Source organism: Sapajus apella, unplaced genomic scaffold, assembly GCF_009761245.1.
Source record: "Sapajus apella isolate SASKATOON/1434 unplaced genomic scaffold, GSC_monkey_1.0 scaffold159, whole genome shotgun sequence".
In the NCBI taxonomy this organism is placed as follows: Eukaryota; Metazoa; Chordata; class Mammalia; order Primates; family Cebidae; genus Sapajus; species Sapajus apella.
Genome location: NW_022437099.1, coordinates 48,712 through 61,630, shown reverse-complemented (window position 1 = coordinate 61,630; position 12,919 = coordinate 48,712). Strand labels below are relative to the sequence as shown.

Here is a 12,919-nt window from a genome sequence, read left to right as displayed (position 1 = left end):
GTGTTCAATAACCACATGTTTCCAGTGGCTATTGGACAACTGTCATATTGGACAGTGCAGACAGAGAAATTTCCTTCTCTGCAGAATGTTCTACCGGAAAGCACTGCTTTGGAGCTTCAACCCGATCCTTTGCTTTCCTGTTCTTATCCTTCTTGGCTTAGAATCAAACTCTTTCAAATTTGTATAGTCTCCCTTCCACTAACCTTTCTCCTAAGGCTGTCTATTCCTGTCTCTGTTTTTTTTTTTTTTTTTTTTGTTTGTTTGTTTTTTTTTAAGAGACAGAGTCTTGCTCTGTTGCCCAGGTTGGATTGCAGTGGTACAACTGTAGCCTCCACTTCCTGGGCTCGAGAGATCCTCCTGCCTCAGCCTCTTGAATTACTGGAACTACAGGCATGCGCCACCATGGCCAGCTAGTTAAATATATATATATATATATATATTTAGCAGACACACAGACACACACACACACAGACACACACACATACACACACATACACACGTGCACACGCACACACACACACACACACACAGCCAAGCGCCGCTGGCTCATGCCTGTCATCCCAGCACTTTGGGAGGCTGAGGTGGGTGGATCACCTGAGGTCAGGAGTTCAAGACCAGCCTGATTAACCTGGCGAAACCTTGTCTCTACTAAACATACAAAAATTAGCCAGGCATGGCGGTTCATGCCTGTAGTTCCAGCTACTTGGGAGGCTGAAGCAGGAGAATTGCTTGAACCCAGGAGGCGGAGGTTGCAGTGAGCCGAGATCGCACCACTGCACTCCAGCCTAGGCAATAGAGCAGGACTCTGTCTCAAACCCAAAAATAAAACCAAAATAAAAACATTATATTTTTAATATATTTTTATTTTTTATTTCTTAATTTCCCTATCTCCAAATACAGTTACAATATTTTATGTTTTAACCTTTTAATTCCATTTTTCCATGATTTCCATGAACTTTTTGAAGTTCCCTCACATTTTATTTAGAATGTTTGTGGCTTTGAGTGGGAGAGTAGTCTGCTATAATGCTGAAAATAGAAGTTGTCTTTTATCTTAGTCTTCACCTTAACACAGCATTGATCATTCACTCAAGATATCTCCATTTGTTCTTCTAAGTCGGAGACAATGTATTTGGGATTGAGTTTCACCCATGTTACCCAGGCTGGAGTGCAATGGTGCGATCTCGGCTCACCACAACCTCCGCCTCCTGGGTTCAGGTAATTCTCCTGCCTCAACCTCCTCAGTAGCTGGGACTACAGGCATGCGCCACCATGCCCAGCTAATGTTTTGTATTTTTAGTAGAGACGGGGTTTCACCATGTTGACCAGGATGGTCTCGATCTCTTGACCTCGTGATCCACCCGCCTCGGCCTCCCAAAGTGCTGGGATTACAGGCTTGAGCCACCGCGCCCGGCCACTGTTCTTTTTTAAAAGAGACAAGGTCTTGCTCTGTCGCCCAGGCTGGAGAGCAGTGGTGTGATCATAGCTTATTGCACCCTTGAGGTCTTGCTATGTCGCCCATGATAAGTCTTGAACTCCTGGGCTCAAAAGACCTTCCTGCCTCGGCTTCTCAAAGCACTGGAATTACAGACATGAACCACCATACCCATCCTTCATTTGTTCTTATTAATGTCAGTTGTCTTTCTTTTACTTCACTGAAGGTCTTGAGTTGGGCCTGGGTTTTGTATTGGAACTTCATTTCTCTAAACCCTTGTTTTTGTCACCCATTAATGGGCTAGATGATTGCTGAGGTGTCTTCTAGGTGCTGACTATGGGTCTGTGATTTTATTCATGTATTTGTATTTCTTCTCCTTTGATTTATCCTATCTTGGTTATACCCTAGATTGGGGGGTAGAATGAGGGAGGGCAGGTCTGGAGCCAGAGGGATGTGACCTCCAGGGCGTGGAGCTCTGCACTCTCTCTGACCTGACTCAAACCTTGGCTGTTCCCTAGGTACCATCTGCCTTGCTCAAGAAATAGCCTGCCCTTCCTGTGACTTGTTGTCCATTTCCCAGAGGATGGAGGAAGGCCATGGGTGCCTGCACCTGGACAATCTGGAGAGTTTGGGAGGAGAACTGAGCTCAGTACAAAAGGAGACACTGGTGACAGAAGAAACAGTTATCTAGCCCAGAACATGGCCTCCCTACCCTTCTTTAAGCCGTGTGAATGCACACATGTAGCTGATTGCAGGTCCCCCTTCTCTGCCAGTGTCTGTGCCTTTGCGGAGCTTCTTGCATGTCAGATCAACCCTCCACTTCCCCATATTCACAGCAATTCTATCTTGATTGTATTTGAAATTTGCTAAAAGTCCTTTCAACTCTTCTGAGCTTCCTGAGTGACATTTTTGCAGGTATCTTCAAGAAAAAGAAGGGCTGCTTTGTTCATCCATACCTCAAAAGCCAAGCCTGCGGGGCAGGAGAGGAGGGAGGAATATTACAAGATAGCCAAGAGAAATGGGATTTTGCAAAGCAAAAACCGTATAGAATACAGAATACACTTGGGGGAATGACGGGTATTTGGGCTGGTGGCATAGGGGTGAAAGAATTTACCAAGACACTTGTAGATAAAGAAAGGCAGATTTACTAAAGGAAGTATAAAAGTACATTGCCAGGGAGCAATGGGCAGAACCAGCAGAAGAGGAGCTGACTGAAAGGAAATAGAGGCTTGCTGGAGATTTCTTTTTTTCCCCCTTCTTTTATTGACTGATTGATTGATTGTACTTTAGGTTCTGGGGTACATGTGCAGATCATGCAGGATTGTTGCGTATGTACACACATGGCAAGGTGGTTTGCTGCCTCCATCCCCCTGTCACCTATATCTGGAATATCTCCCCATGTTACCCTCCCCGACCTCCCCACCCCTCTGCTGTCCCTTCTTTTCCCCCCCAACAACCCTTGTGTGTGATGCTCCCCTCCCTGTGTCCATGTGTTTTCATTGTTCAATACCCACCTATGAGTGAGAACATGCGGTGTTTGATTTTCTGTTAGCGTGTCAGTTTGCTGAGAATGATGGTTTCCAGATTCATCCATGTCCCTACAAAGGACACGACTCATCAATTTTTTTTTATGGCTGCACAGTATTCCATGGTGTATATGAACCACATTTTCCTTGTCCAGTCTATCATCAATGGGCATTTGGGTTGGTTCTGGGTCTTTGCTATTGTAAACAGTGCCGCTATGAATATACGTGTGCATGTGTCTTTATAATAGAATGATTTGTAATTCTTTGGGTATATACCCAGTAATGGGATTGCTGGGTCAAATGGAATTTCTATTTCTAGGTCCTTGAGGAAGCGCCACACTGTCTTCCACAATGGTTGAACTAATTTACACTCCCACCAGCAGTATAAATGTGTTCCTATTTCTCCACATCCTCTCCAGCATCTGTTGTTTCCAGATTTTTTAATGATTGCCATTCTAACTGGCATGAGGTGGTATCTCAATGTGGTTTTGATTTGCATTTCTCTAATACTCAGTTATGATGAGCATTTTTTCATATGTTTGTTGGCCTCATATATGTCTTCTTTTGAAAAGTGTCTGTTCACATCCTTCTCCCACTTTTGGATGGGTTTGTTTGTTTTTTTCCTTGTAAATCTGTTTTAGTTCTTTGTAGATTCTGGATATTAGCCCTCTGTAGGATGGATAGATTGCAAAAATTTTTCCCATTCTGTTGGTTGCTGGTTCACTCTAATGATTGTTTCTTTTGCTGTACAGAAGCTCTGGAGTTAATTAGGTCCCATTTGCCTATTTTGGCTTTTGTTGCCAATGCTTTTGGTGTTTTAGTCATGAAGTCTTTGTCTATGCCTATGTCCTGAATGGTTTTGCCTAGGTTTTCTTCTAGGGTTTTTATGGTGTTAGGTCTTATGTTTAAGTCTTTAATCCATCTGGAGTTAATTTTAGTGTAAGGTGTCAGGAAGGGATCCAGTTTCTGCTTTCTGCACATGGCTAGCCAGTTTTCCCAACACCATTTATTAAAGAGGGAATCCTTTCCCCATTGCTTGTTTTTGTCAGGTTTGTTAAAGATCAGAAGGTTGTAGATGTGTGGCGTTGCCTCCAAGGCCTCTGTTCTGTTCCATTGGTCTATATCTCTGTTTTGTTACCAGTACCATGCTGTTTTGATTACTGTAGCTTTGTAGTACGGTTTGACATCGGGTAGCATGATGCTTCCAGCTTTGTTCTTTTTGCTTAGGATTGTCTTGGCTATGTGGGCTCTCTTTTGGTTCCATATGAAGTTTAAGGTGTTTTTTTCCAGTTCTGTGAAGAAGGTCATTGGTAGCTTGATGGGGATAATGTTGAATCTATAAATTAGTTTGGGCAGTATGGCCATTTTCACAATATTGATTCTTCCTAACCATAAGCATGGACTGTTTCTCCATTTGCTTGTGTTCTCTCTTATTTCCTTGAGCAGTGGTTTGTAGTTCTCCTTGAAGAGGTCCTTTACATCCTTTGTTAGTTGTATTCCTAGGTATTTTATTCTCTTTGTAGCAATTGTGAATGGGCGTTCATTCATGATTTAGCTCTCTGTTAGTCTGTTATTGGCATATAGAAATGCTTGTGATTTCTGGACATATATTTTATATCCTGAGACTTTCCTGAAGTTGCTTATCAGTTTAAGGAGATTTTGGGCTGAGATGATAGGGTCTTCTAAATATACAATCATGTCATCTGCAAATAGAGACAATTTGACTTCATCTTTTCCTAACTGAATACACTTTATTTTTTTTCTTGCCTAATTGCTCTGGCTAGAAATTCCAATACTATATTGAATAGGAGTGGTGACAGAAGGCATCCTCATCTAGTGTTAGATTTCAAAGGGAATGCTTCCAGTTTTTGCCTATTCAGTATGATATTGACTGTGGGTTTGTCATAAATAGCTTTTATTATTTTGAGATACGTTCCGTCCATACCTAGTTTATTGAGCGTTTTTAGCATAAAGAGCTATTCAATTTTTTTTTTTTTTTTTGAGACAGAGTTTCACTCTTGTTACCCAGGCTGGAGTGCAATGGCGTGATCTCGGCTCACCGCAACCTCCGCCTCCTGGGTTCAGGCAATTCTCCTGCCTCAGCCTCCTGAGTAGCTGGAATTACAGGCACACGCCACCATGCCCAGCTGAATTTTTGTATTTTTAGTAGAGACGGGGTTTCATCATGTTGACCAGGATGGTCTCGATCTCTTGACCTTGTGATCCACCCGCCTCGGCCTCCCAAAGTGCTGGGATTAAAGGCGTGAGCCACCGCGCCCGGCCTAGGGCTATTCAATTTTGTCAAAGGCCTTCTCTGCATCTATTGAGATGATCATGTGATTTTTGTCTTTGGTTCTGTTTATGTGGTGAACTATGTTTATAGACTTGCGTATGTTGAGCCAGCTTTGCATCCCCAGAATGAAGCCTACTTGATCATGATGGATAAGCTTTCTGATGTGCTGTTGCAATTGGTTTGCCAGCATTTTATTGAAGATTTTTGTATCTATGTTCATCATGGATATTGGCCTGAAGTTTTTTTTGTTGAGTCTCTGCCAGGTTTTGTTATCAGGATGATGTTGTCTCATAAAATGATTTGGTAAGGATTCCTTCTTTTGTATTGTTTGTAATAGTTTCAGAAGCAATGGTACCAGCTCCTTTTTCTACGTCTGGTAGAATTCAGCTGTGAGCCCATCTGGACCTGGACTTTTTTTGGTTGGTAGACTATTAATTGCTGCCTCAACTTCAGCCCTTGTTATTGGTCTGTTCAAGGTTTCAACTTCTTCCTGATTTAGGCTTAGGAGAGTGCAAGTGTCCAGGAATGTATCCATTTCTTCCTGGTTTACTGGTTTATGTGCATAGAGTTGTTTGTAGTAATTGCTGATTGTAGTTTGTATTTCTGTGGAGTCAGTCGTGATATCCCCTTTATCGTTTTTTATTGCATCTATTTGATTCTTCTCCCTTTTTAAAAAAATCTGGCTAGCAGTCTGTCTACTTTGTTGATATTTTCAAAAAACCAGCTCCTGGATTTATTGATTTATTGAAGGACATTTTGTGTCTATCTCCTTCAGTTCTGCTGTGAACTTAGTTGTTTCTTGTCTTCTGCTAGCTTTTGAGTGTTTTTGATCTTGCTTCTCTAGCTCTTTCAATTTTGATAACAGGGTGTTATTTTAGATCTTTCCTTGCTTCTCTGGTGGGCATTTATTGCTATAAATTTCCCTTTAGACACTGCTTTAAATGTGTCCCAGAAATTCTGGTACATTGTGTCTTCATTCTCGTTGGTTTCAAAGCACATCTTTATTTCTGCCTTCATTTTATTGTTTATCCAGTTGACATTCAGGAGCCAATTGTTTTGTTTCCATGAAGTTGTGCGGTTCTGAGTTAGTTTCTTAATCCTGAGTTCTAATTTGAGTGCACTGTGGTCTGAGAGACTGTTTGTTATGATTTCTGTTCTTTTGCATTTGCTGAGGAGTGATTTACTTCCAATTATGTGGTCAGTTTTAGAGTAGGTGCCATGCAGTGCTGAGAAGAATGTATATTCTGTGGATTTGGGGTGGAGATTTCTGTAGATGTCTATTAGGTCTGCTTGGTCCAGATCTGAGTTCAAGTCCTGGATATCCTTGTTAATTTTCTGTCTTGTGGATCTGTCTAATATTGATATTGGAGTGTTAAAGTCTCCCACTATTATTGTGTGGGAGTCTAAGTCTCTTTGTAGGTCATTAAGATCTTGCTTTCTGTACTTGGGTTCTCCCATATTGGGTGCGTATATATTTACGATCGTTATTTCATCTTGATGCATTGATCCTTTTACCATTATGTAATGCCCTTCTTTGTCTCTTTTGATCTTTGTTGGTTTAAAGTCTATTTTATCAGAGACTAGGATTGCAACTCCTGCTTTTTTCTTTTTTTGCTCTCCATTTGCTTGATAAATCTTCCTCCATCCCTTTATTTTGAGCCTGTGTGTGTCCTTGCACATGAGCTGTGTCTCTTGAATACAGCACACTGATTTGTTTTGACTTTTTATCCAATTTGCCAGTCTCTGTCTTTTGATTGTGGCATTTAGTCCATTTACCTTTATGGTTAATATTGTTATGTGTGCATTTCATCCTGCCATTTTGATACTAGCTGGATGTTTTGCCCATTAGTTGACACATTTTCTTCATTTTGTCGATGGTCTTTACCATTTGGTACGTTTTTGTAGTGGCTGGTACTGGTTGTTCCTTTCCTTGTTTAGTGCTTCTTTCAGGAGCTCTTGTAAGGCAGGCCTGGTGGTGATGAAATCTCTCAGCAATTGCTTGTCCATAAAGAATTTTCTTTCTCCTTTGCGTCAGAAGATTAGTTTGGCTAGATATGAAATTCTAGGTTGAAAGTTCGTTTCTTTAAGGGTGTTGAATATTGGCCCCCACTCTCTTCTGGCTTGTAGGGTTTCTGCCAAGAGATCCACTGTGAGTCTGATGGGCTTCCCTTTGTGGGTAACTTGACCTTTCTCTCTGGCTGCCCTTAGCATTTTTTCTTTCATTTCAACCATGGTGAATATGATGATTATGTGCTTTGGGGTTGCTCTTCTTGAGGAATGTCTTTGTGGTGTTCCCTGTGTTTCCTGGACTTGAGTGTTGGCCTGCCTTGCTAGGTTGGGGAAGTTCTCCTGGATAATATCCTGAAGAGTGTTTTCCAGCTTGGATTCATTCTCTCCCTCACATTCAGGTACACCTATCAAATGTAGATTAGGTCTTTTCACATAATCCCATATTTCTTGGAGACTTTGTTCATTTCTTTTCACTCTTTTTTCTCCATTTTTGCCTTCTCATTTTATTTCATTGAGTTGATCTTCAGTCCTTGATATCCTTTCTTCTGCATGGTCAATTTGGCTATTGAAACTTGTGTATGCTTTATGAAGTTCTTGTGCTGTGTTTTTCAGCTCCATCAAGTTGTTTATATTATTCTTTAAGCTGTTTATTCTACTTAGCATCTCATCTAACCTTTTTTTCTAGGTTCTTAGTTTCTTTGCATTGGGATAGCACATGTTCTTTTAGCGCTGAGAAATTTGTTATTATCCACCTTCTGAATTCATCAGATTCATTCTCCACCCATCTTTTATCCCTAGCTGGTGACTAGTTGTGATCCCTCGAAGGAGGAGAGGCATTCTGGTTTTGGGTGTTTTCATCCCTTTTGTGCTTGTTTCTTCCCATCTTTGTGGCTTTATCTACCTGTGGTCTTTGTAGTTGGTGACTTTTGGATGTGGTCTCTGAGTGGACGTCCTTTTTGTTGATGTTGAAGCTATTTCCTTCTGTTTCTTAGTTTTCCTTCTGTTTCTTAGTTTTCCTTCTAACAGTCAGGCCCCTCTGCTGCAGGACTGCTGGAGGTCCACTCCAGACCCCACTCACCTAGGGATCACCTTCGGGGGCTGCAGAACAGCAAGGGTTGCTGCTCGTTCCTTCCACTGCTATCTTCATCCCAGAAGGGTACTCACCAGATGTCAGCCTGAACTCTCCTTTATGAGGTGTCCCTTTGGGTATACGGGGGTCAGGGAGTTACTTGAGGAGACAGTCTGTCCCTTATAGGAGCTCAAGTGCTATGCTGGGAGCTGTGTTCTTCTGTGCAGAGATGCTGGGCAGGTACCTTTAAGTCTGCTGCAGCTGAACTCATATCTGCCTCTTTCCCCAGGTGCTCTGTCCTAAGATGGTCAGCTTTATTTATAAGTTCCTGTTGTACTGCTGCCTTTTTTCATAGATGCCCTGCTAGTCACAGTCTGCCAGCGGAGGCATTGCTGAGCTGCTGCAAGCTCTGCCCAGCTGCTGTGTGAACTGCCTGGGTAGTGGGGACTGCCTTGGTAGTGGGGGCTACCTCGGTAGTGGGAGACACCCTTCCCCCAACTGAGCTGGACCATCCTGGGTCCAGCTGTGCTTGCTGTGAAACACTCAATCCAGAGTGATTCAGATTGCTCATTTTGTTGGGGGGGGTGGTACCCATTGATCCAGATTGCCTGGCTCCCTGTCTCAGCCCCCTCCCTTTCAGTTGAATGGGTGGCTCTGTCTCCTAGGTGTTCCAGGCACCAGTAAAAACGGCTGCCCAGACTTGTGTGAGTTTCTGTGCACCAACCCGGCACCAGCTGAAACTGCCATGCTGAAAACTTGTGGTGCTTTTTGGCCTGGGAATCTCCTGGTCTGTGGGCAGTGAAAACTTGTTTGGAAATGTGGTGAATACTCACCCTCTGTGCTGTTCTCGCTGGGAACTGCACTCCAGTGCTGTTCCTATTTGGCCATCTTGGATTCTCCCCTTGCTATAGATTTCATGGTGTACTGTTTATGCTGTATGCCGGAGGGCTTTGTGTAGTACTGATTGCAGAGGTTGCCGTGAGCTAATTCGCAGGTGTCTGGTGATAGCTGGGAAGCAGGAAGATTGTGTTAATTACACAGAAGGGCTACGTGTCCTGGACCATGAAGAAAGGCAGGCTTGTGGCTTATCTGCTTCTTTTTTTTTGCTTTCTCCTCCTCCCACCAGCCTGACTTCTTTCCTGTAATTAGGACTGTACATTAGCCAATCAATATATCTGGCATTCCATCATTTCCCTATAGCCGGAGGCCTCCTGAGTGCTGCTCTAGTGTGCCCCATTCACAGCCCTATGGTGCTTATATCATGGGGAGCACTCAGCCTCCCAGCAAGAATGGGTGTAGTTGGGAAGAACATATGCTTGGGGCACTGGGGCAGCTAGAACAGCAATCCAAACCCTCTGCTGGCTTCATCTCTGTATTGGTCTGTTTTCATGCTGCTGATGAAGACATATCTGAGACTGGGTAATTTATAAAGAAAATGAGGTTTAATGGACTCACAGTACCATGTGGCTAGGGAGGCCTCACAATCATGGCAGAGGCACATCTTACACGGCAGCAGGCAAGAGATAATGAGAATCAAGCAAAAAGGGAAACCCCTTATAAAACCATTAGATCTTGTGAGACTTCTATCACGAGAACGATATGGGGGAAACTGCCCCCATGATTGAATTATCTCCCATTGGGTCCCTCCCACAACACATGGGAATTATGGGAGCTACAAATCAAGATGAGATTTGGGTGGGGACAAAGCCAAACCATTTGAATCTCCATCCTTCATCTCAAAGATACCACCTACCAATGGCTTCCCACTTCTCTCTCCAAAGAACAAATGTGCAGAAAAACCTCTTAGCATTTAAGCAGTGCAACTCCTAAAGCAGGTGCAGGGAGCTGTGGATGTCTTTTGGGAGAGGAGAGGCAATGGACATGGCTAGAATCAAATGGACTCCATCATGATTAAATAGCATCATTGAAGGTGAACTTGTGGGATGCACCTTGGGGTACAAAGAGATTTCAGAATTTGTCCCTGTTTCTAGAGGCAAACACCTAAGCAGAGGAACTAAGACATACACACTTGAACAACTGATAGTCAATGGGTGTTTTAGTGAATTTTTTTGAAGTTTCTTATTACATTTCTCTCCAAAAGGTATCTTGGGAGTTTCTTTTTTCTTTTTTTTTTTTTTCTGAGACAGAGTTTCACTCTTGTTGCCCAGGCTGGAGTGCAATGGCATGATCTTGGCTCACCACAACCTCCACCTCCCAGGTTCAAGCAATTCTCCTGCCTCAGCCTCCGAGTAGCTGGGATTACAGGCACGCGCTACCACGCCATGCGTAGTAGAGACGGGGTTTCTCCATGTTGGTCAGACTGGTCTGGAACACCTGACCTCAGGTGATCCACCTGCCTTGGCCTCCTAAAGTGCTGCGATTACAGGCGTGGGCCACCGTGCCTGGCTGGGAGTTTCTTATAGGGATATGATTACAGCCTAGTTCCAAATTGTCTCACATTTCCCTCTTAAAAAAGAAACCATATGAACTGTAATTGTCAGTGAAACTAGGACTAGAGAACATCTACAAACTCCAACTTGCGTATCTGTGGCCCAAACTACCCCAATCCAGCAGAACCGGTTTGGGAAGCCACAGCTGGGGGACTGGCTTGGTGGGCACAGTAAGGCAGATTAGAGAACATATAGGGGTTCCAGTGGTAGCAAACTTCAAATTATTAGCAAATATCAACCTTTAGGTACCTGAGAAGGACTCACCCTGAGAGGGAATGGCTGTGAATGTGACAGATAACAAACATGGTGGGATGTGTGTTGGGGAGGGATAGAAGACATGGAAAGTACATTGGGGCCTGTAGAGGGAAAGATTTAAGAATCAGTATGACCATTTTAGTTATTTTGGCTTAGAATTAGAATAGGCCAGTAGTCCATGACTCACCTCCCACATCTTCTCACCCAAATTCCTATAAATAACCAGAGAAGAATGGAAATTCATGCCACCAGTGAAAGCTAGGATTGATGATAGATTTATTGCCAGAATTTGGGAAGAATTTTTACTAAAGGTCTATAAAACTGGTCAAATAAAAAAATTAAGTGAAAATCAAATCTGCAAAGATTGGAAACCAGTCTTAGCCAATTTTGATGAGTTGAGCACTCTCATATACATTTGATAGGAATACAAATTGGCATAAACTTTCTGGAAAGCATTTTACAATAGTATGCATTAATAGGTTTAAAAATATTTATACCTGGTGGCCCAGGAGTTGAATTTTAGGAATTTATTCTAAGGAAATAACTAGGGATGAGGTCAAGTATTTATATATAAGAATGCTTGTTCCAGGTTATTTATAATAGCAAAAATAAAAGAGTATATTTTAATTCTTTTGCCCACATTGAAATAAATTTTAAAAGTACAGTATACTCATAGGACAGAATATTATGTAGGCATTAAAAATGTAATGTAAGTGTCCTATTTGAAAGAAGTAAAAATATATAAATAAAGAAGGCTGGAGAAATCCTGTATCTGATAATATGGCAGACTAAATAGTTGGGTTGATTCTTCTGCCAAAACCAAGAGAAATGATAAAGAAATAATAAAATCTAAAAGTATCAGAGCAATAACAGAATAGTAATGAATTATAACATCAAAGTAAAGAATAATCCCTAGAGAAATCATCTTGCAGATATTTGATTTTTTTTTTTTTTTTGAGATGGAGTCTCGCTCTGTTGCCAGGCTGGAGTGCAGTGGTGTGATCTTAGCTCATTGCAACCTCCACCTCCCGGGTTCAAGCAATTCTCCTGCCTCAGCCTCCGGAGTAGCTGGGATTACAGGCTTGCGCCACCAAGCCTGGCTAATTTTTGCATTTTTAGTAGAGACGGGATTTTACCATGTTGGCCAGAATGGTTTCAATCTCTTAACCTCTTGATCTGCCCAACTCGTCCTCCCAAAGTGCTGGGATTACAGGTGTGAGCCACTGTGCCAGGCCTGAGATTTGATTTTTTTAAACTATGCCTAGACTTTACTCAAGGAAGGACATCTGATAGAAGAGCTTTTCTCGATAAACCAAGGACTGCAAAAAACTATCCGAAGAGATTGGGTGTGTTCAGGGTGGTCTGGCCATAGACAAGGGCTGGGCTATCATGTAAAGGTAAGAGATAAGTCACCCATCCCATGCCCTTACCACCAGGCATCAGCAAGGAAATCTGTCTTAGTGCAGAACTGAACAACCACAAAGCCATTGTTGAGAAGTCACAACCACAAATCACCCCTCAATATTTGCAGCCCAGGCCAGGCGCGGTGGCTCACCCCTGTAATCCCAGCACTTTGGGAGGCTGAGGCGGGCGGATTGCCTGAGCTCAGGAGTTTGCCACCAGCCTGGGCAACATGGTGAAACACAGTCTCTACTAAAAAAATACAAAAAATTAGCCAGTCATGGTGGCATTTGCTTGTAGTCCCAGCTACTCGGGAGGCTGAGGCAAGAGAATAGCTTGAACCCAGGAGGCAGAGGTTCCAGTGAGCCGAGATCGCACCACTGCACTCCAGCTTGGGCAACAGAGCGAGACTCCTTCTCAAAAAAGAAAAAAAAATTTCAGCCAATATTCATATGACTATTTTATCATGGTCCAAAAATCCTC

General features: G+C 42.7%; 1 protein-coding gene across 1 annotated transcript in view; it reads left to right on the top strand.

The window, feature by feature from the left end:
* TMEM225B (transmembrane protein 225B) overlaps positions 1-2,381 on the top strand; it is a 38,881-nt gene extending 36,500 nt beyond the window's left edge. Inside the window, exon 5 of the mRNA XM_032266533.1 lies at positions 1,951-2,381. Coding sequence (XP_032122424.1) covers positions 1,951-2,123 — 173 coding nt within the window. The 3' untranslated portion in view covers positions 2,124-2,381. The remainder of the gene's footprint in view (positions 1-1,950) is intronic.
* Positions 2,382-12,919: the final 10,538 nt, after the last annotated feature.